This window comes from Raphanus sativus, chromosome 6 (genome assembly GCF_000801105.2).
Source record: "Raphanus sativus cultivar WK10039 chromosome 6, ASM80110v3, whole genome shotgun sequence".
In the NCBI taxonomy this organism is placed as follows: domain Eukaryota; kingdom Viridiplantae; phylum Streptophyta; class Magnoliopsida; order Brassicales; family Brassicaceae; genus Raphanus; species Raphanus sativus.
In genome coordinates, this window is record NC_079516.1 from 32,648,979 (window position 1) to 32,673,504 (window position 24,526).

The window sequence follows — 24,526 nt, forward strand, 5'->3', positions numbered from 1 at the left end:
ATATATTTCCTTCTAAATTGTACTAATGTTTTCTCATATTCTAAATCAGGGAAATACCATTCAAGCCACCTTTTTCAAAGATTTTGGTTCTTCTACTGAAATGCCTTTAGAGGAAGGTGACTGCTATGAAATTAAAAATTTCATTCTAACTGCTACATTAGAGTTTACGAGGGTGTCAAGAAACAAACTCCATATTAAACTCAGTAACTCATCGGTCATTTCGAAGATCCCACCAATCCCCGCGTCCAACTTCTATTGTTTTGCAAACTTCATTAACCTCTATCGTGGCCTATCCCATCCTAAGTTTTCAGTTGGTACGTTTTACGTGTTGTCTTATTTCCTATCACGAAAGTTACCACAAAAAAAATATCAGTTCAATATTATGTTTTATTTGGAGTTTAATCATTTATACAAATGGTACACAGATGTTTATGGTGCTGTAGTAGGTGTGGGATTCCTTGAAGAGTACGAAAAACAATCTCCTGGTGGGATAAATGTTACCATCGACCATAAAATTCGGTTCTATTTGGTAGACATGGAGTAAGTTATACTGTTTGTTATATATTTTTTTCTAAATCAATAAGATTTCATTTATTAAATAGACTGCTTATAATCCGACTACAGTTTTGTCCACATTAAGTGTGTCGCTTATGGTGCATTGGCTTTCCAATTCCAAGAATATTGGGAATCTACAGATACAAATGTTGTGCTCTGTGTCTTGCAGTTTTGGCAGATTGAGTGGGGAGTAGGTAATGACATGTACTAATTTTTAATAATAAATATTCTAGCTGATAAACGCTTAATAAATCACTACCACTATGTTGTTTATCATGAAAAGGCGATTGAGGCACTTGAGGAGCATTGATGGGTTTTCTAAAATCCTTTTTGAGCCCAATGCTGTTCCAGAAATTGATTCTTTCAGAAAGAAGTAATCTGGATATTCTAATTATAATTAATTTGGTTACAATAAATATCTTCATGTAAACTGACATACTCTTTATTCACATTTTATAGGATTCTAGAGGAGGGATTCTAGAAGATTGTTTGTGAGTTCAGACGTTGTTTTTTGTTTGTTTCGCTTTGTTTTTCAATAAATTTGTTGCTTCCCTACTTTACATATATTTCCCTATGTTTGGTTTTCTGTCTTATGCATTTCTCATATTATGAAAACTTTTATGCTTTTAACTTCTCTTTCATTTCAATGGATAACCCTACCTAAGTCTATATACGGCTGTCCTTTCCCTAATATTCTTTTAACTTAAACAACAGCTATACTTCTATAATATTTCATCTATATTTCGTTTGTTCTAAAAAAATCCAGGAGCTAACCTTATATATACTTAAGGCATGGCCATGGCTGGCTATTGGCAGACTGTTTGCGTCCATCAGGTTCAGCTAGAAAACAGAGCTCGGCCATGGCTGTCTCCGATCAATCTGAAGAACAGAAGACCACGAATTTAATAAAGTGCCACAATAAATTGGTATTCGGTTACTTTAATGAGAGAGTCTAAACCCAAAAGCTCATTTTCGCACCATAAAAAGTTTTAATCCATATTATAATAGATTTGAAATCAAAGATCCACATTTACAATTGTACATAACTATCAAATTCGAATGACTGTGTTATCTAATTTTCGAGGAGCATATATAGTATTCTCCGAAACGATGAAAACCTAAATATGATTCCGCTCAATATATGTGAAATCAGAGAATCGAAGAAAAGAAACATTTTGGTGACAATACGGACCTGGGTTGTATTATTATCATCTTCATCGGTGGTAGGTTTGGTACAGTTTATGTCTTCGTACCCTAATCGCTTTGATAGATCCATCGATACTTTTGATATTTTTTTTTTGCATACAAGATTTTTCAACCGATTTTTGTTAAGAGACATCAAAGGTTTCCTGCTTCATAGGCCTTATAAAAAAATTATGGGCCTTTCGTATCAGATGGATCAACAATTAGCCAATTAGGCTTTACTTGATATCACAAACCCATTATAAATGATACCAACTTATTAATAAGCTTTTATTTACTAATTAAATAAAACGAAAGTTCAGATTATGTATGATAAATATAGGTGACTTATTTCAATATATTATCCCTTTATTATTGGTAGATGAAAATATTTTATAATATTATTATACTTATTATACGCCTGTAATTGTAAATGTAAAGGCTATACATTATTTTTGCCTATGTATAATGTAATTCATTTCATTCTATAATATTAACAATCATACTATAATTTTCTTATTTTATATTAATCTCACTCCGCGCAAAGCGCGGATCTCATCCTAGTCTATCTTATTAAATCAGAAACATTACAACTTCTTCTAGGTAGATTTTAAAGGTGGACCTTATATATTTAAATTAAACATCATCCCTTATATAATACATACCATAGCCAAACTTTGTATATATGTATTTCCTTAAATACAATTCCTCTGTCTGTCCATATTCTATATATGGTTTCCACATATTATTACATGTCAATTTAAATAAGATAGATACATATTGTATAGACACACATGCTTATATATTGTATAGAATATTGTAATATTGTATAGTATTATACTTATAAAATAGTACTCAAAACAAACTAAACTGAAATATAATATATATCGAAAATGCGTTGAACCATTACACACGAAATATATTATACCTTAGAGATAAATTTTGCTTTGAAATTATGTAATAATTGTTAAAAAGCTAAACTTCGTAATGTACAAAAAAAAATCAAAACACAAGTTTTATATCAAATTTTATGTTACAATAAAAAACACAACCCGCGCTTACAAAGTTTTATTTTTACATACGAAAGACAGTTTTGATATGGTTCTTTAAACATAAAATTGAATTATACAAACTTCATACTACATAAAACAAAACAATATAGAATACATTTGAAAAATAAAACCCGTGCAGGTGCGCATGACCTTTGCAAAAATCGTAGATATGTTTATATATATATATATATATATATATATATATATATATATATTATGTTACACATATTATCATATAAATAATACTCCAATGTAAGTTTAGTATGATAAATATTGAAAATATAAAATATATAGCACCATATATTTTAAATAATATATAAAAATTCTGTTTTGCATTATCATAAAATTTAAAAATTAAATTTAGTAACTAAACACATTATTTATTTAAACACATTAGTACACATTGTTATTTTTCAAAATTTTATATTAGTACACATTACAATCATGTATAACATTTAATACAAATAAAGATAAAAAAAATAAAAATTTCTTGAGCGGGTCATGATCTAGTATATATTTAAATGCTATGTGAATGTATAGAAATATATGCTATGGCATTGCACTAACTCTTTACATTATGTTTGGAATCTATAGATTACGTTGTCGTTATTATATACTCAAAATTTGAACTTAAGAAGATTAAATTATTAATAACAATAACAAAAATAACTCTCCCTGGCTTTCACTGTTTCTAGAGATCTTGTTATCGTTGTGTTTCAGCTCTTTCGAGTTCTTGGAGATCTTCTGGATCCACTTAGGAAGCATTTTATGATATTATGCAGAGTCATTTCCCTTGTTTCTTACCTGCAATTTACAAAACCATACTCTTGTTGTTGATCATGATGTTTTAAGATCTTTATAACTTCATATTATATAAAGTAAAAGAAAAAAAAAAGAGATGAATCAGTAACCAGAATATTTAGACGATTATTGCGCTCCATAGCACAGATGATCAAAAAGAATAAAGTAGCATCATGCTTTACCTTTCTGAAACCAAGATTTTCGAACTAACTGGCGAATCTGGCGTTCATGGCGTTCAAGAAGCTCATCAACTCCATAAGATTGAGACAACAAAGGTCCCGAGAATTCGATTTTTTCGTCATTGTCTTTGTAGTAACCCTGTCAAGATCTTTAACTCATTAGCATACTTTATGTTTCTCAACATTTCCTAAAAGAAGACAAAACAGATCATGCATGTTCTACTGACGTACCAAGTGTCCCAGTTTTGCTGCCTTTTCTTCTCTCTGATAAAGTGCCAATGATAGATCCTGGGAATGATACTCATCCGAAGCATCAAAAGAATCTGGACGTTCAAGTTGTCTCCACTTCTTCAGCATTGAAAGCTTAAACATCTCATATCCCTCGAGTTGTTTCTCTTCCTTTTCATTCTCTTTCATCTTAGACTCAACGTCAGAGATCTCACTGAAAGCAGGAGAAGGACCCAACAGGTTAGGAACGTGACCTCCTCTTGAGAGAGATCTATTATGTGACCTAACAGATATGTCATCTTTTCGTCGCTTTGCCCATGCAAAACCACTTGATACAGAGACTTGCAAAGGCCCTGAGAATGGTACATCTCCATTCTTCTTCACATGAGAAGCTTCTACTTTCTCTTGTTCTGATGGCTTTTGCAGTTTCCCATATAAACTGGCGTCGCTATCGATTGAGTTATGAACTGAATGACCATTATGTTTCGGAAAATTCTGGGAAGGGCGTCTTGCGTCCTGCACAAAACAGAGTTTAAGATACTTACTTTACAAAGATGCAAATAAATGTAAAGAAAAAAAAGAGAATAATACCTCAGCTAGTGCTAATTTAGCAAATGCAGGAGGCTTTCGTGTTGGCTTCTTTGATTCTGTTCCACGTCTCCCATTCCCGCAGATCTTTTTCCTGCAATGCCAATATAACGTACGTATGATGATAATGAATTTGAATGAATGCTTCAACGACACTTTAGCATTAAGAAGACTAAAGAAAACGATGGTGATAAGAATATTATTTAAGGAACCTAGCAATTACACACGCATATATAATATATACATACACATATTATTTTTTTAAGGACTCTAGCACAAGGATACCAATAATGTTGCTCTTTAGGCTAATAATAAGAGTGATGTATTATTAACTGTGACCTTGTTGTTTCTTCTCGATGTTTTGCATCAATCTCCTTGCTAGGCGAGTATACAGGCAAGCTTGAGGGATCACAAGGATAAGGTTTTGTAGTGAAATACTGAAAAAGATAGTCAAAGTCTTTTAAAAACATGTGACAAGACTAACAAAACAAAGTCCAAAGTTCCAAGTCTTCAAACTTGATTCTGAAAGATTATAAAAAAAAATGGTTACCTGGGAAACAAGGGCAGTAGAGGCAGTCCCACGTTTATGGGACTCAACAGAAAGAAGAGTTTCTATGAGACTAACGTCAGCTTCGGATAAATCTTTCAAGGTTTCTCGGAGACAACCATCATAATGTTGCTGTGGTTTGAATAGCATCGCGTGAGGAAGTTTGGACTTTTTCCAGTAATCTTCGGGTGGAGATCCACATAGTTTGAATATCTTGTGCAACTGCTCGACCTATTGTAGCATACATACATTTCAAGAAACAATCACTCTTTTGAGTTAGAGCATCTCCAATGGTGAGATTCACCATAGAATCCTTAGCCTTATAATACTAATTTTTTTTTCTAATTTTTTTTTTCTGAATAGTTAAGGACCCTAAACAAAATGGTATGTACAATGGTGAGCCTCACTTTGTTAATATTTCATGGTATGTACAATGATAAACCCTCCATCAAACTCTCTCAGACACGTCCATCCTCTTAGTCCCAAGAACTCTCTGTAATCCTCTTCCGTGTAAAACACCTTCTCCTCTTGATGAACTGGTAACGGATCAGACTCATCATAGTGACACACTCTAACAGCTATTCCTGCATTTTTTGGATATATAGATGCTGAGAAAACCTCAAACCAGAAGAGAAAAGCAAAAAAGACTTTACTTTTAGCTTCTTTGATGGCTTCAGCTGTACCATCGATCCCAACTCTTCTTGTATAGTCTCCATACTTCATTGTTATGATCTTCCCCACAAACGGCTGACCATCACCCCCGGCTACATAACATGACACCATGAAACCAGACAAAAACACAAGTGGGAACCATAAATCAAGCTACACTACTAATGTAAGAGGCTAGAGAACTAAACTAACTAGCTACCCAACTGTTAGCTCATTGCAAAGGCCTGCATCTTCTAATGTAAGCGGCTAGAGACTAAACTAACTAGATACCCAAAACTAAACTAGCCAAGAAAGACAAGACAACATCAGCTTCTGCGTCTGAGATCAGCCACGCCTGAGTGCTTGGTTTCCGGATTGAAGTGTTTGGTTCACCTCCTCACTACCGTTGAGTCCATGATGGGGAACGAAGTTCTGAAAAGCATCATCATCATCAGACACAACCCAAATCTGAGACACATCATCAACTCAAAAACAATACTTTCTCCAGCATCAAACAATCAAACTCGGTTCTAACTTCTCCTTTACCCAACAACAAATAATCAAAGAGGGTTCAAAGTTACCAGCTTTAATTTTTTATAAAATTCAATTTTATTCAACTAACAATAACTAACAAGATACTGATAATGATCTTGCTCAGATTCAACATGTAATCTCTGAGTAAGGTGAATTTCAATTACAATAAATTATGTTTATATGAAAACACAGAGACAAGAAAAAAAGATGATTCATCATATCCTGTCTGTAATTATTAAAAAAAGCAAGAACAAGTCTCTCTATCATTATCTTGAATCATCCCAAATCGTGATCAAAACACACAGCAAGTAAACATGGATATATCTATATACAGGAGGGAATATAATCAAAGAGGGTGATTATAACCTTCTTGTTCGAGAAGAGAAGGTGAGACTGAGAGGAGGTGAAATTGCCAATCCCGCCATTACTAACCAGAGCTCTAACGAAAAGAGGAGAGGAATTCAGAAGGAAGATAGAAAAAAGAAGGAATTAACGAAAAGAGGAGAGGAAGCAGCGTAGGCAAGGAGGAGAGATAGAGAGAGAGAGGGAGAAAAAGAAGGGTAAGGAGACACGTGTGTTAAGGACCAAGTCCTTCCACTCCTTCGTGAAGGATTGATCCTTCGCTAATTAAGCCAAATAATATTATTATATTTCATTAATCTTTTCAATTAATGATAAGGATTTGTTAGGGACCGCCGTTGCGGATGGTCTTATATACAAGACAAGAGTTTGAATGTTTTTCTTGTAAATGTACTTATGGTTTTTTACCTCAGTTCTTCCTTGCAGAAGAGGTTTTTTGAGAAGAAGCTCGGCGAAAACACAGCCAACACTCCACAAATCAACAGAAGCTCCATACTCCGTTGACCCAAGTAAAAGCTCCGGAGGACGGTACCACAGAGTCACAACACGGCTAGTAAGAGGTTGCTTATTCCCAGAAGCATTGCAAAAGTTTGCTAGTCCAAAGTCAGCCACCTTTAATACTCCTTCATTATTAACCAAAAGATTCGAACCCTTTATGTCACGGTGCATCACACCTCGTGTGTGACAGTGATCAAGTCCAGACAACAATTGCTTCATATAACACTTAATCTGCAAGGCCAAAGCAACAATTATCATTAATTCCTTGTACTAAAGTAAAAATTACAGACCTAAGAATGTGATGTGAGAGAGAGAGACTGACCTGTGGAGTAGTGAAGTTGATGTCAGGGCTAGAGAGAAGACCAGTGAGATCATGCTCCATGTACTCGAAGACGAGATGGATGTTGCAAGAGAGTTTTGAAGTAACTAAACCTTGAAGTTTGATAATGTTGGGATGATCAAGTCTCCTAAGTAACAAAATCTCTCTAGCCATGAACCTAACACTCTCTGGCTCAAAATTGTCAAACCTAACCTTCTTCAAAGCCACTATCTTCCCTGTTCCGGTCTCTCTAGCACGGAACACGCTACTGTATGTCCCTTGTCCAATCTTCAAACATACCCAAAACAAAACATTCCAGAAGTCAGACACAACATAACAAACAATTAACAGAGATCAAATGGAAACTGGTTATTGTTTCAGAGGTCTTTGCTTAGTTCGAGTAACTACTAATATTAGATTATCGAGTTTTTTTTTTTTTGATATTACGGACTTTTGGTCCCGAATTAATAATAATAATAATAATAATAATAATAATAATAAAACAGAGAACTGTATAATTTAGTAACCTTTTCGAGCTTTTCGAAAGCGTCAGATGGAAACGGGACCCAGCCATGGATAGCTTCGCCGGCGACATTGCTCAACCACGCAGGCCAACCTGCGGCGACTTGCTCAGCTTCCAAGTATTTGCTTAGGTTACCGAGGCGGAAACTCAACGACTCGCTCCCGCTCTTGCTCCTCCACGAGACAAGCTTCTTCTGCACCGCCGGAGAAGGTTCTTGCACCGAAGCATTGTCCTTGAACACTCCGGAGTGATCGATCGCCGGCGTTACAGACACTGTCTGCTTGGAGTTGACACAGCCCATCCCAAGAATCTTCTCTCCTCCGCGTCACCACATGTGTATGTATCACCGGACTCTCTCTCTCTCTCTCTCTCTCTCTCTCTCTCCCCACCGCCTCGTTTAAACCGGAGCCGGTTAACAGACGAACCGTCAGGATACCAGATCCGGATTGGATTAAAGTAAAGACGTGAGTGATTAGTGAAGCTATTGCGGTTTCATTGCTGTGTTTATATACAGAGAGAGAGAGAATGTTTTTTTTTCCACTGCCGTTTTCACTTTCTTTCTTTAATGTTTTGGCGTGAATTGCGGAAGACGACGGTCGTTTTATGATTTAACATCGTCGTAGTATATAAAATATAGAACATTGTTTAGGCGACATCCACGGGATGATTTTTTGATCCAAGACAATGATGATGACTGATGATGAGTTCATCCATCAATCTGTTTTTATTTTATTTTTTCCTTTCTGAGGTTTCCCGTTAGCAATATTTTCTATTTTTTTTAAATTAATATCAACACTTTTACTTTATGTTTTTGCTTTTGAGTTTTTTTCTTTTTTTTTCAAATGAAAATGACTACACTAATTCATTCTTACATTGTTACAGTTCGATGTTTCTAGGAATAGTCAATAGTGTATGACCGACCTGTGTTCCAAAAAAAAAAAAAGAAAAGAAAAAAAGAAGTCGATAGTGTATGACCGACCTGTGTTCCGAAAAAAAAAAGAAAAGAAAAAAAGAAGTCGATAGTGTATGACCAATTTATTAGCACTATTATGCAATGGAACTAGTTTGGCCAAGTGGGCAGTGTGTGATTGAGCTAGCACCGCCAAAAACGGCGGTGGGACGTTGGTGACTAGTTTTGCCTATTTTCTTGTATCTCTAATTGATAAACGTATAGTTTGGATTACAACACTGCACTTGTCATCATGTTTCTACTTGATATTTACGTCGCACATTTTGTAATAATATTCGTGTGTACACTCATTAATCGATTAAACATCATTTTTATTTAATACTCACTCTATTTTATAATAAATATTATTTTAATTTTTTTAATTTTGTTTCAAATAAGTGGCAATTTACAATTTCAATGTAATTTTGTATATTAAACTTATATTTTACTTTTTTTGTATAACTAATATATTTTTATTTAAATTATTCTCATTTAAATGATCATATATTAAATAGTGATAATATTATTATCAATCTTTTTAATCTCTGTAACAAAATGTCAAAACTAGAAATTTTTTATAGTGACACCTATTATCCTTCTTTATAAAAAGCAAAATAATTCTTTGGGATTTGAGCTTCAGTAGTCAATAATTATTCTCTTTTTTATTTGAACTATTGTTGGATATATCATGTGAGTTTATAGTATAATTGAATTTTCAACTGCCTATGCATTTAAAATACTACTATCACTTGCATGATAAATTAAATGTATTTTATACGTGCATGTGGGTGCAACATTTGGTGTTCACAGCCCTATTTCGAATCCACCAACAACTGATTTTTAATTTCTTTTTGTATGTAAATCAAGAATAAGAGCTTTTTCCTTTTATATATGTTCTTTTCACCTACAATTAGCACTATTCAAATACTGCATACAAGGAAAAAGACATTTACTAAAATAGAGTAAGAAAAAAGTAAAAGGCAAATTGTGTAACTTTAACTTTTCGGCAGACATGTTGCTTTAAATAGCTCACATAATTGCTTACTTTTCCCGTTTTTTTTTTTGATATTTCATGCGTCTCCATGACCACCAATCAGACAACCTATCGTAGGTGGTCGACGGATACTAAAAATCTTTATTGACTTAAAGTTAGGTATTCGTATAATTTGAATATCACTTCGAAACCTTACAACAAAATAGACAGGAGAAACTGTGTAGAATCATCATTACTACTCTCTCTCTCTCACAAACAAATGGTTTTTCAAATTGAGTAAAAACTTTTAGATGGGTCTAAAATATGTTCCGCAAAGTTTGAGCAGATGAGGTGAATCAATGCTTTAGAAAAAGATGGCTGATTACTTTATTATTATGATGGTAACTCGCACGCGGCTTTACCATCTTTGGACTTGTACTGACCAAGCAACTCAGCTACGGTTTTGCAGCGACATTCTTTCCCAGGTCGTAACACGTCTCCATAAACCGCCATTTCAATGACATCGAGCTCCTTGTCTGTATGTTGACATTATTAAAAATCTAAGAAAGTGATAGCACATATGCAGAGAATACAGAAACAACACACTCTTGAATCAATTAGTGTATGATCATCGTAAGTGTAAGAACAGAAAACATGGCAGCATATCCATAATCTTTTGAGTCTTTCTGGAAAGAAGATCCATTTCCCAAGAGCATTTACAGTTTGCTTCACTCATGTAAAATGTAAACTAGCAAGACCTAGACCAATTGACGGCACTGCTTTTGTGTGTTAAAGAGGATTCCAAGAAGCTTAAGTGCAATTCTTGATATGATAAACCAAAGAGAGAAAAGAGAAAGTAAGATGTAAAGCAAAAGCAACTCGCACATGTATGAGATTGGCACAAAACTTTATAAGAGAAAGGCCACTAAGTAACTGAGGTATCGAGTATATATGATAAGAACAAACACAAGTATAAAGATCACATTAGAGCTTTTCCCCATCTTAAAAATGATGATATCTCTCCTACATAACTCAAACAATGGAGGAAAATGAATGATTTACCTGTGAATTGCAGGCCACAAGAATAACCCTTGAGTGTTTCTGCATCCACATTATCTTGAGCTGCTTTTAATCTGTTCACTCTAGTTTGAAGAATCTGACAATTCTCAGCCGTCGATTCTCCACCTTTATAAACACATAATCAACAATATCAAGACTAACCCTAGATTCAAATGTGAGTGAAGAGAGAGAGGTTGGGAGAATCAAAACCTTTGGAGTAAGGAACAATGTGATCGTACTCGAAACAGAGACAGCCGCTGCAGTTTCCGAATCTCTTGCAGACGATATTTCCGGCGGCGTCCTTACGCCACCTCTCGGGATGCCGACCGGGCACGATGTCTGCACTAGCCCAGCACTTGTTCTTCGCCTTTCCATCGAAGAAACGAGGCCTCTCAGGTTTCTCATTGACGCGTGACGGCGATGAAGGCGACGGCGACGGAGGAGGAGGAAGAGAGGCGGTGGCGGAGTTAGAGAAAAAGGCCGGGACGGAGGAAGAGATCCCCATCGGTTAGGCCGCGTCTTCTCTCCAAAGTTAAACTAAATTCGGTTTAAATTAAAACTTACAATCGAACCGGATCTTGTTTCGTTACTTCTCTTTCTTAAGAGCAATTCTAACCCTAAATGAGGTTTATTTGTTGCAATTGTAAAAGTTGAAGGCGTTTATTGAATTAAAATAAAGTTGGAGGGTTATTTTGGAAAGAGTATAATTGCTGCTGTTACTTATGGAGTCGATCTCCTATTTAATTAATTCGCGGAAAAATATCCGAAGGAGATTTAACCACATCGAAGGAGATTCTCTGATCGGAGTTGGATCGATGGCGAAAGATACTCCGTCGTCGATGTCCTCCGTGCTAAGAGCCTACGCGGCTCCTATCTTCATCTTCGCCCTCTCTATGTTCTTCCAGCTTTTCCTTCTTCCTCGTTCCTTTCCCACTTCTCACTACGACGGTACCATCTCTCTCTCTCTCTCTCTACGCAATTATATCTCTCTCTCTCAACTATGTGTAGTGTAATTAAAATTGCCTTTCTCGCTTCTTAGTTTTGGGTGTAAAGACGTACGGTTCAGTGGATGAAGTGAGAGAGGCCTACGAGTCTATTGCTTCTAAGTGGTAACTTTCTCTCCCTTGAATTCCGATTTTCTGATTTCAATCAGAAATTAGTATCTATGTTTCTTTCTTAGTTATCAGTTACTGTTTGTTTTACTCTCTTATAACTTGCACTTTAAGTAATGCAATTGATTTTTTTTTCAGAACCAACCTGTATTCTTGACTGTGCAAGTAGAATTATACTAAGATATGGTGGTTGCTAATTTTTTTTTTGAAATTGATCGTCACAGGGATTCAGATTCAGGAGGTGGTCGTCCCGCTGATTTTATAAAGGTTCTCGTTTTTTTTTTTGCCCAGATCTGTCAGCCTTCTGTTGCATTTTAGGTTTTTTGCTAATGCTGCAAGTGATGCCGATATTATGCAGATACAATACGCCTATGAGCTGTTAACAAATCTTGTATGGAAAAGGGACTATGATGTGTATGGCATTGATGAATCTGTAGTAAGTTCTTATTTCTGTTTTCTCACTCAGAAAGATTTCTTCTGTTTTATTTTTATTGGAAACATAATTCCTTGGTTTAATGCTTGCAGCATATTATAGAGGAGCTTGAAAACCAGTATACTGTGGAAGATTTTTCAAAAATAAAGCTTCCCCTGCTGGAAGTTGTCTCTTATGGTCAGTTAACTGACAGACCTCTTTTTCACATTTCCAATTCTCTTCCTTAATTTCGTTTTATATATTTATTTTGATGCCAAACTGTTAGCTCTTATATCTTTTTAGAGCCTGAACGTGAAGGTTTAACGACAATTACGTCCCAAGACTTTGCGTCTAAGTTCCAAGATTCCAAGCCATGGCTCATTCTGGTAAACCCTCATCTAGATTGTTTACACAGGGACAGGAGTATGTTAATTTGCGTGTATAACCTGATACTGGAAATTAAGTCTAGAATACCTAGCATGCGTTTGAACCCTCCCTTTCCAAAGATTCATCATTCATGCAACCTGGCATGATGTATATATATATATATGTTGAAGATGCACAAAAATTATACATGTGCTTGATAAGTTAATGTTGGCATGCGTGTATTGGAAGCCCTTTATGCTACAAACTGAGGGGGTGCATTTTGTGCTTCTCGTTATCTTAGAGCTCGAAAGCCTTTGCATTTTGGCATTTACTGAAATTTAATGTATTTTTATTTTTTTTGCAATGCTCCATCTTACGTAGTTTATCTACATACCTTTAGGTGTATTCTTCTGGTAGCAACAGCTCTGCTCTGTTCTCGACGGCTTGGAGAAGGATTGGTAGGATTTCTCTTTCTGTAGTTTTTTCTGAAGTGAAAATGTATTGCTAACATTAAAGACAATTCAATTATATACATTGAAAAGCTGCAACAGTGCATATGAAAAGGGTAATCGATGTATCTGCAGTAGACAGTGTTAGTTTTCAGAAAAGGATATGGTGTCTGTCAAACGATACGCAACCAGATATCAAAAGATATCTTTAACAAGTAGAAGAGACACTAGATTAATAGCTAACGATAGTGTTGACATGCTTTATTGTGAATTGATTATTTTACCATTCATCTCGTTATGCTCAGCTCTCTTGTATAATTGCAGTTGATTTGTTGGATGGGGTTGCTAATCATGCCATGGTTGAGCTAGGTGATATTCGGCTTGTGACCTACCTTGCTGAGAAAAAAACAACAGGACAAGTATTTTTTAGAAAAGGTAAGTTATCACTTTACTCAAGCTGCTAAGAATGTAGACAAATAAAAGAGATGAGGGGACGTAAAAGAAGTAAAAAGTAGACTGAAGTAAGTTGGAGAGGACCCATTGAAAAAATACCTGATCTGGTTCTGTAATGGTGTGTTTGTACCATGACACTATATTCTATATCCTATAGGTTTTGGGCTATTTTGAACACTACTATGTTTATATTTCAGAAAGCTGTAGTGATTGTATTTGCCTTGGATTCGTACTACAGCTTTCATGAGTACTGTAAGATGCATTCTTCCCCTGTTATAACCTCATATTATGCATGCAGGCCTTCCTTCAATTGTCGCTTTCCCCCCACATTGCAAAACTGCAGATTGTCTTATCAGGTAGCTCACTGGCTGAATCGTTTAGCTAAGGAAAGCTTTGTGGGTTGTGATATTTTCTTTGGTCTACCCATTTAAAGTACTTACTTGCTTCGTTTCCTCTTGGTAAGAATAATACTTCAAATTTATCTGTTAGGTTTGAAGGAGAGCTGTCAACAGATGCAGTTACTGATTGGTTTGCAACCACAGTACTGGAGTTGCCTAGAGTATTCTATCACACAAAAGAAACACTGGTATATATAATATCCTTCCATGCTATTGCTGAAGTTAGAAACTGGTCGCGCATGAAGTAATGTTTAGAGGACCCATATGTCTGAATGTACTGTCCTACTTAATTAGTAGTCTTACCTTCTTCAGTACCTTAAGTGGTAGCCCAACCAGATGTCTTTGCTATAACCTTCCATCAACATTAAAGGCAATGGTTTTGGGTAGAGGATCTAGGTCAAAGAGTAGCCATATTAGAAACTTCCATGGGTGTATACTTTGATCTGCAAAGCTGCAGGCCATATAGTATCTGGGTCTTTTAGATTCTTCCATGTCATTGCTCGTAAAAGTACACCGTTTTGCTTACATGTTTTATTCAGTTTCATTTGGCACATGTTGGATATTTGGAATATTTCTTTACTTTTTAGGCAATTTGAAATATGTTTTTTTTTAGTGATAAACAATAATTAGAAATACATATTTGCATACAGGTACCCAAGTTTCTCTCCAAAGTTCCACCTAATAAGGTTTGTTCAACTTTCTTAAAAGGTTTTTCTCCTTAGAATTTTTCTTTTATCAAGCGTTTTTCCATCCTATTTAACTTGTAAACTAATAACATGTTGAGCAGGCATGTAGATAGTTTTCTGCGTCACATTTAAAAACTAAACTAATTTCTTTTTTTCGTCCTTTCTCTGATCTTCCCGTACTCTAGGTGAGAGTCATTTTATTTTCACAAACAGGGGAGCGAGCCACTCCTTCTGTACGCCAAGCTGCAAAAGACTACTGGAATTTTGCCTCTCTAACGTACGTGCTTTGGAGAGAAGAGGATGCATCTTTTTGGTGGAATGCGTATGTCACTGCACTTCTAGTTTTGTTTATCGGCGCTACTATCTGTTACTTCTGCTAAAGATTTATTATCGATTATCTGTTTTGGTTGTAAACCTTAATACTCCCATTGCATGATTAGACATCTGGTCATCTCATAATTTCTCTCTTATAACAGGTTGGAGGTGGAATCTGCACCTGCCATGGTGATTATGAAGGATCCGGGTTTAAAACCTGTTGTTTATCATGGTCTTTCACTATCTTGAACTAAATGATTGGTTAACTAATGATGCTTGGTTTGACAACTAATTGTATAATATATTTCATATTTGCAGGATCCGGCAACCGTACATGGTTTTTGGACATTTTGGATCAGAACAAGCAATTACGTAATACCTCTCTGCTTCTACTCGTTACATGTTTAGTATATTTGGGTTCTGCTTTTGGTCATCTCTTTCTTCTCAGTTTGCAGTCGTTATATATGAATGGTTCTAATTGGTTTCTGATACATTTATCTTTAAAGAGCTTCCTCAACTTAGAAGCACAACATCGATGGAACTTGGTTGTGATGCACGTGGATATTCTCGAGCTGGTTTTGAAACAGCGACGTGGTACTGTGCCGTCCTTGTTGGAAGACAGAGCACGGAACTCAATAAGATGAGGGAAGTGAGTAGAGTCTTTTCTAAAATTCGTCAAATTTTCCCTGAACTTTTCGTCTCCTTCCTGTTAGAAACGTGTTTTAATCTTACAAGCTTGTAGACCATGTGCAGGGTACAAGATGCATTGTCAAACCATGACGAATCAGATGAGACTTCCAAGGATCCATCAGTAGCTCCAGCAGCTTCGGCGCACAAAAACAAGCGACTTACACTTGCGTGGCTGGATGGAGAAGTCCAGAGTGTAAGTATTGTGGCCCGAATCTGTTCTGTTTCCTGGATCCATCAGGGTTTCCTAACATCTTAGCATCTGTTACTTAATACGATCCGACTCCCTTTTGATTTTTTTTTTTCATTCAGAAATACTGTTTCTTCTATGTTCAATCGGAAACCAGCTATGACACGTGTGGAACTAGGAAGTCCCCAATTGATGTCCCTAGGATCTTGATTATTCGGTACCATAGAAATGCTACAGAAAGTGCTAATGCAGAGAAGGAGAAATCAAGTAACTGGCCCAAAACTGTATGGCAATCTGAAGCTGACGATGTAGATCCCGCTGCACAACTTGTCGTTAGTTATGACGGACCAGCTGAAACTCCCGACGTACAGTACTAGAAAGAACTCTTATTAGTTTCTGGTATTGACTTTTTGTTTACGTTGCTTGTTTAACCTTTTGTAGATTATAAAGTGGCTATCTAAAATGGTTGAAGATGGTGACAGCAAAAACCTACCTTTCTATGTAAGCAACCACCGTTTTGTCATCCTTTACGTGTCCCTTTATAATATTATATCCTTTGTCTTTCACTTTTTTTTTTCACTTTCACTTGCAGAGAGCAAAAACTCCAGAACTTGTTCCAGAAAGTGCTGAACCGATGAGGTTAGGAGTCCCGAAAAGCGTAAAAGCAACACAAGCACTCTTGCGCTTATGGAACAGAATCAAAGATTACCTAGCAGACCCAAGAATGGGACCTACATTGCTTCTAGGAGCTTTGTTATCTGCAGGCAGTGTTTGGTGGACGAGAAGCCGATCAACCCAACAACCTGTTCAGGCAACTCAGCAAACATCAACGAATCAATCAGACAATAACGTAATGAAATGATTCGATTGATATATATATATATATATATATATGCCTCAGTTTCGCATAGACCTAATGAAGAAAGATTGATGGATTGTTTACAGGCGGAGGAGGAGAGGACGAAAGAGAGAAAGAGAGAACGACGGAGGAGGAATGCAAAGGGTGATGAGGCTCCTGCTTCGATCACTGATAACGAACCTGAAGATGCTGTCCAGATTCTATCTTCAGGTTCTGATTCTGACTAAATATATTATAAGCCGTTGGAATCTTTTACCTTTTTGACATTTACATTGTTGTTTTCTTTGTTGAAACTCTTTTAAGTTATTAAATTCAGCTTTTATCATGTTGAACAGTCATATACATTATTTTGATAATTTTGGATAATCTTTATTTAATGAAATAAGTAGTTCATCTGATCCAGTACCTTGTATGTGATTATGTTACGGTTCAGTATCTTCTTTAAAGGTTGGACCGTTCATTAAGCACCATGTATACTTTAGCTCAGAAGAATCATTTATTATCAATGCTTAGCTTAAGTTTTGATTCTTGGGACCAGCTCTTACTAGAATAACTTGATGGATATATAAGGGGGGCTATACATGACTCGAGTTTCCTGGCACTAGAGATAGTGTGATCACAATAACCAGTATGATCAACAATTTGCAACTGAGTGGGTCAATCGACCAAAAGATAGTAGATCTTTATTAGCATACTGAAAGACAAGATTTTCACACTTTTAATAACGTGCACACACGAACATGTAAAATATTTTGGTTGATCTCGTCTCTTTTTAACGCGTGATATAGAAGTTGAAGAAAGAGCCAACTAAAAATTCATAGTCATTTGTAAGATGAATCAGCTGGTACATACTCCGCAAATTACCATCTTCACTCTAACGTCTAGAGATTTTTTTTATCGACTAGTTGGCACCGTACTTGAACGAAGTAGGCATCTTAATTATCCTAATCTAATTATTTTTAATTTTACCTAAATATTTAATCTCATTTACGTTATTTATTCAAAGACACCATTTTATATCACGAGAACACACTACTAACCTAAGTTCAGCAGATTCAAGTAGAGTGTTTGGGAAGACTGTGTCGTTTGCAGCAAAAGGAGAAAGCGGGAATCAGACCTTACCTAAATTTGGGTTGAAAGACAAGAGAACTGGTAATCTACGAGGCCCGAATCTACCTAAACTGAAATCAAAAAAATGTTGGGTCTACTCGGGGCCTGGTTTTCGGCCCAACTAGAGACGAAGTGGGTCTGTCGGTGAGTGGAAAGAGGTTGCGGGTTGAGAATGTGAGTGCTAGTCGGCCGGGAGGTGTCTTAGCTGGAGATGGAGAACTCGGTATAGATGAGAAAGATACTGAGCAAGGTGGTGAACAGGGGAAGTTACAGGCGCAGCCTGCAACAATGGCGAATCCGCCACTTAATGACACGAAATCCCGGGTGGGGCAGGATGGAGAAGTTTCGAAGAGAGTGGAGGCATAACAATTTGCCCCGGTAATTTTATTCTTTGATCATAAAGTTCTGATGAAGTGCATCCTATAAAACTGCCGGGGGGCAAATAAACCTCAATTTCGTAGATCGATTCGGTATTTAGTGAAGAAGTTCAAAACAGACATCCTTGTTGTGTTCGAAACTCATGCTGGTGGAGAAGCTGCGAGTCGAATATGCAAAAGTTTGGGTTTTGGAAATTCGTTCAAGGTGGATGCTTGCGGCCAAAGTGGAGGCTTGTGGTTACTATGGAGGGAGGAGTTAGGAGAACTTGAAGTGGTGAAGTCTTCGGATCAATTTATTCATGCCAGAATAGGAGGTGGGGAGGAAGTGATAAACTTGATTGTTGTGTACGCGGCTCCTAAGCCGAGCCGTAGAAGTGGACTATGGGATGCTTTGGGAGAGGTGATAAGCAATGCCGTTGGTCCGGTGTTCGTGGGTGGGGATTTTAATACAATTGTGCGATTAGATGAAAGAAGTGGTGGGAATGGAATATTGTTGGAAGACTCTCTAACGTTTGGTGACTGGATCAATAACATGTTACTTATTGAAATGGGATTCTGTGGAAACCAGTTCACATGGAAGCGAGGGAAGACGGAGAGTACTTTTGTGGCGAGTAGGTTGGATCGAGTGTTATGTTGTGCTCAAGCTAGACTGAAGTGGCAAGATGCAAGAGTCTCACACCTCCCTTTCTTGGCGTCAGACCATGCACCACTGTACGTGCAACTTACGCCAGAGGTGAAAGGAAATGCGTGTCGTCCCCCTTTTCGCTTTGAGGCGGCCTGGCTTCAGCATAGCAAGTTTAAAGAAATGTTAGCAGCCTCATGGGACTGGGAGATTGATACTAGAGAGGCTCTAAATAGGCTGGGAGTTACTCTTCGGAAATGGAATAAAGAAGTCTTTGGTAATGTGCAAAGAAGAAAAGAGAAGCTAGTTTTGGAGATAGAAGATATACAGAAAAACATTGAAGATAATCAATCCGATGCGTTGCTGGCGAAAGAGGGGGAGCTTCTTAAGGAATTTGAGATAGTTCTTGAACAGGAAGAAGTCATTTGGTTTCAAAAATCGCGGGAAAAGTGGGTCATCCGTGGAGATAGGAACACAAAGTTCTTTCACATGTCGGCAATTATACGGAGAAGGCGAAACCGAGTCGAGATGTTGAAAAATAACGACAATCAGTGGGTATCAGAGGCTCAGGAGCTTGAAGAGATAGCAGTGGATTACTTCAAAAGTTATATTCATTGGAAGATGTGGATACTGGAACTCAAGGCTTGTTGGTGAGGAGATTTGCGAGCCTTACGAGCCAGGACTATGATAATCTGGACAGAACATTCTCAGCAGAGGAAGTGAAGAAGGCAGTAAGAGATATGGGTAGCTTTAAAGCGCCAGGACTTGATGGGTTTCAACCGGTTTTCTATCAGAGATGTTGGGAAACAGTAGGGGGCTCTGTGGTGAGATTTTCTACTCAATTTTTCGAGATTGGGAAGCTACCAGAGGATACGAATGATGCTCTTGTGGTTTTAATACCGAAAGTAACTAAACCAGAGAGTATTACCCAGTTTTGTCCGATAAGTCTTTGTAATGTGCTGTTCAAGATCATTACAAAAGCCATGGTAGGAAGATTGAAGGGAGTGATGACGAAACTAATTGGTCCTGCTCAGTCTAGTTTCGTCTCGGGCAGATTAAGTGCCGACAATATTGTGGTAGTGCAGGAGACAGTTCATTCGATGAGAAGAAAGAAGGGTCGGAAGGGATGGATGCTTTTAAAACTTGACTTGGAGAAAGCTTATGATAGGTTGCGATGGGACTTCTTGGAGGACACGTTAAGAGCTACGGGTCTTTCAAAGGCTTGGGTCGGAAGGATTATGGAGTGTGTTTCGGGTCCTTCGATGTGTATTTTGTGGAATGGAGAAAAAAAACAGAATCGTTCAAATGAGCAAGAGGGCTCATACAAGGAGATCCCCTGTCACCATACCTGTTTGTGCTATGCATGGAAAGGCTTTGTCATTTGATCGATGAAGCGGTAGAAGATAAAAGATGGAAGCCTATTAGACTATCGAGAGGTGGTCCGGAGTTATCAAATATCTGTTTTGCTGATGACTTGATCCTATTTGCCGAAGCATCAGTGACACAAATACGAGTGATAAGGAAGGTGCTGGAGGCATTTTGCAAAGCTTGGGGGCAGAAAGTAAGTCTCTCGAAATACAAAATTTTCTTCTCGAATAATGTTACTAGAGGACGAGGTGAGAGAATAAGTCGGGAGTGTGGTATTGCATCAACAAGGGACTTAGGCAAATACTTGGGGATGCCGATACTACAGAAGAGGATAAATAAAGATATGTTTGGGGAGGTTCTGGAGAAAGTTGCTTCACGATTGTCGGGGTGGAAGAAACAAACTCTAAGTCTTGCGGGAAGGGTAACTATGACGAAGGCGGTTCTGTCATCAATGCTGGTGCACTCAATGAGTACAATATGCTTACCAGTGAGTATTCTTGATAAACTGGATAGCCTATCTAGAGACTTTGTGTGGGGAAGTGGACAACACTTGGTTTCATGGGAGAAGATCTGCAAACCTAAAAACGAGGGAGGTCTTGGAATTAGAAAGTCGAGAGATATGAACAAAGCTTTAATAGCAAAAGTGGGATGGCGCCTGTTACAAGATACTGAGAGTTTATAAGCTCGAGTACTACGAAGTAAGTACGCAGTGGGTAACATTCATGAATTGTCTTGGATGGGTGTGAGAAGGAAGGGTTCATCTACTTGGAGGAGTGTGGCTTTGGGGCTAAGGGAAGTGGTCTATAGGACACAGTTGGGTCATTGGAAATGGGAGAGAGATCAAGTTCTGGACAGATAGATGGCTTTCAAACCGACCACTTACATCAGCTACAATGGAGGGGCTACCAGAGGGTTACAAAAATGTCACGGCTAGAGACATGTGGGTAGTAGGTGGCGGCTGGGATCAAGCTCGAATCGCTCCTTTTGTAACAGAAGAGAAGCGTTTAGAGCTGGCGGCCGTAGTGGTGGACGTTGTTAATGAAAGTGAATACCGGTTAGCCTGGGGTCAGACAAAGAATTGACAATTCACCGTAAAGACCGCTTATGAGCTAACCAGGAGGGATGATACCCCAAGACAAAATATGAGGAACCTTTTTAGAAGCATGTGGCATGTGGTGGCTCCTGAAAGAGTGAAAATCTTCCTCTGGTTAGTTGGAAATCAAGCGATTATGACGAATGCTGAACGCTATCGACGGCATCTCAGTGGAACAAACGTGTGTCAAGTTTGTAAAGGAGGAATATAGACGATTCTTCATGTTATTAGAGATTGTCCAGCAATGAGAGGAATATGGGAGCGGCTTGTGCCAGCTGCGAAGAGAGCTGTGTTCTTATCGATGCCTTTACTTGAGTGGTTATACAAGAATCTGAGTGATAATGGAACAGGAAATGAGTTTCGTGGTCTTTGATGTTTGCTCTGCCAGTGTGGTGGGGATGGAAGTCGAGATGTGGAAATGTCTTTGGTGAGAAGCATAGGGTATGGAGAGACAGAGTAGGTTTCTTGAGGAATTTGGCTAAGGAAGTGATGCTGGCGAATGAAGTTGAGAGAGGATCTAAAAATGCGGGACAAAGAATCGAGATATTGGTGGGATGGCAGGTCGGGTGGACGAAGATCAATACCGACGGGGCGTCGCATGGAAATCCGGTACCTGCAACTGCAGGTGGAGTGCTACGGAACGTTGAAGGGAAGTGGTGTGGTGGTTTTACTATTAACATAGGAAGATGCGGAGCTCCGTTGGTAGAACTGTGGGGAGTTTACTATGGGCTTGTTGTCGCTTAGGAGAAGGGAATCAGGAAGTTGGAGCTCGAAGTTGATTCCAAGGAGGTGGTGGAGTTTCTTACGACAGGGATTGGGGACACTCACCCCTTGTCTTTCCTGGTACGGATGTGCTATGGCTTTCTAAAAAAGGACTGGTTGGTCCAGATTGTTCATGTATATAGGGAAGTAAACCACTTAGCTGACGGGTTGGCTAACCTTACATTTTCTCTTCCGTTTGGTTTTTATAGTTTTGATGAGGCACCGTTGGAGGTTGCTGGTGTATTGCAAGAGGATGTTTTTGGACCTACCCGGCCACGACTAGCTCTGTTGTAGACGGAAGTTTGTGTTTGAATAAATTTTGGGAGTTCGCTCCAATATTCCTACCAAAAAAAGTGGCGGATCCTTCTTTTTAAATGTGGTGCCATAAGAGCTACTTTTTTCTTTTGTGATGTCACAAGAGCTACTTTCTTTTGTGGTTTTTTCGGTTATCGGCTAAATCTTAAGATGTTTTATTTTACTTCCTTTTCGCTACAACATTGATTTTTATGTTTATATTATATTTTGGTTTAGTAATATTAGACTGATACTATTTTAGTATATATATCACATAATGATTTATCTTTTACGATAAATGTTTAGGACAATCAAAATAACTTATTGTGATAATTTCATTAAAAAATTGGTAGAAGATTCATAATTATGTATACTATTATTTACAAATAATTTGTTCGCTATCACGTTTAAATTTAGAGCGTTGATAACCTTTATTATTCTTAATAAATAATTAGGCTAAATTTGTTAATATATAATTACCCATAGATTAAAAATCATTAGTTTGGTATTCATCATTATCTAAAATATTTTATATTATATAATCTAAAATATTTTACATCATATATCTTTAAAATAAATAATCTATGTATATATGAATATTGTAAGTTTATTTTACTTAAAATAAATATTTTATTTTAAAAAATTGAATATAAAATTAATATTTAGCTAATTATTAAATATTTCAAAACATGAGAATAATTTTATTCTAAGATTTTTGAATTTATAGTATATTTGTTTAATTTTATAAAAAATATTAAGCACACAAGTGCGGGCAAAACACCTAGTGCAAATTATATAAAAAAGAAAATCACAAGTTTTGAACATAAATACCGAGATTTTTTTTTAACTCTATTATTAAATGCATATATTCTAAATACTAGGCTTATCAGGTTAGTTGAAAATATTCAAAATATCTATACTATCAAAACTCCATTAATTTAGTCTTCCTGTTCCAACTAAAATATAAAAATTAACAACAAGAAAATCAGAAGTTTTTTTTTTTTTATTAACCAGGGGGTGATCCAAAAGCTTTCTAGGTCCAAGACTAATCCCCCTGAAGCCGATGTCAACTCACGTATTCTTGCGATTTAACGCTAGTTCCGATAGCCAAGCGGAATCGAACCCAGGGCGGAAGCTCCAGCCGGAGCTCCTTTACCACTAGGCCAAGACAATTTGGTTAACTAGAAGTTTTTTGAGCATCAGTATCTAATATACTAAATCAGAAGATCTATTTCACATAGCTTAAATTATCTTGATGGTCAATATATGTGATTATTACGATATCTTCTCTACCTATATTATCACAATATTCTAAACTCTTTTTTATTAATGAGATATGTCTACAGGTTATTAATTCAAATATATGTCTATTTATGTACAAACCAAAACAGATTAAGGCCAATACCCATCAGATACAACCATATCAATAGGAGCTGAAAGAGGTGAGAATATTGTAGACTTATTCTAAAACAAATCTTTTTAGTAAAATCCACAGATAAAAACTACAAATGAATACATGTTTAAAATATTAACTAAGTACAAATGGGTTGAATACACATATTTAAAAATTATTAGAAGATCATTATAAAAATGTACCAGACGAAATTGGTTAAATAAATTATAGAATTTAAAAATTTTAATATTTAAAATATAAATTAATGTATTACTGATTAAATTTATAATATTTTTATCAAAATAATATATTTTTCATTCTCACGTTATAAACTGGTTACAACCTAATAATATATAAATATGGCAATGGAATGTATTTCTAATAATTTTAAGTAAATCCACACATAAAAACATTATAAAATAAAATTATAAAAAAGTAGGCTGGAGTCCAAAAATATCATATTATCAAATTCACATAAATACATGTTTAAAATATTAATCAAGTACAAATAGGTTGAATAAAACATATTAGAAAATTATTACCAAATGAAATGGGTTAAAAATATGTTATTAAATTTGAATTCTG

At 36.6% G+C, this 24,526-nt stretch overlaps 3 protein-coding genes across 3 annotated transcripts; 1 reads left to right on the forward strand and 2 right to left on the reverse strand.

Moving 5' to 3' along the window:
* Positions 1-3,324: 3,324 nt before the first annotated feature.
* On the reverse strand, positions 3,325-8,693 carry LOC108813753 (protein IMPAIRED IN BABA-INDUCED STERILITY 1). Its single transcript, XM_018586401.2, has 9 exons — positions 8,019-8,693; positions 7,495-7,779; positions 7,083-7,403; positions 5,136-5,363; positions 4,925-5,022; positions 4,589-4,679; positions 4,001-4,513; positions 3,773-3,908; positions 3,325-3,593 (listed from the first exon to the last, which is right to left on the reverse strand). Exons 1-9 carry the CDS (start codon positions 8,313-8,315, stop codon positions 3,574-3,576), a joined length of 1,989 nt encoding a protein of 662 aa, XP_018441903.1. The 5' UTR covers positions 8,316-8,693; the 3' UTR covers positions 3,325-3,573.
* A 1,393-nt stretch (positions 8,694-10,086) lies between these two features.
* Positions 10,087-11,567, reverse strand: LOC108813358 (uncharacterized). Its single transcript, XM_018585894.2, has 3 exons — positions 11,206-11,567; positions 10,999-11,121; positions 10,087-10,472 (listed from the first exon to the last, which is right to left on the reverse strand). The coding sequence occupies exons 1-3, from the start codon at positions 11,498-11,500 to the stop codon at positions 10,330-10,332; spliced, it is 561 nt and encodes a 186-aa protein (XP_018441396.1). The 5' UTR covers positions 11,501-11,567; the 3' UTR covers positions 10,087-10,329.
* A 169-nt stretch (positions 11,568-11,736) lies between these two features.
* LOC108813357 (uncharacterized) lies at positions 11,737-17,320 on the forward strand. Its single transcript, XM_018585893.2, has 20 exons — positions 11,737-11,943; positions 12,035-12,104; positions 12,332-12,374; positions 12,466-12,543; positions 12,633-12,717; positions 12,823-12,905; positions 13,286-13,343; positions 13,659-13,769; positions 14,086-14,143; positions 14,277-14,373; positions 14,836-14,871; positions 15,057-15,193; positions 15,348-15,418; positions 15,505-15,558; positions 15,693-15,835; positions 15,929-16,069; positions 16,186-16,428; positions 16,505-16,564; positions 16,656-16,913; positions 17,009-17,320. Exons 1-20 carry the CDS (start codon positions 11,811-11,813, stop codon positions 17,147-17,149), a joined length of 2,100 nt encoding a protein of 699 aa, XP_018441395.1. The 5' UTR covers positions 11,737-11,810; the 3' UTR covers positions 17,150-17,320.
* Positions 17,321-24,526: the final 7,206 nt, after the last annotated feature.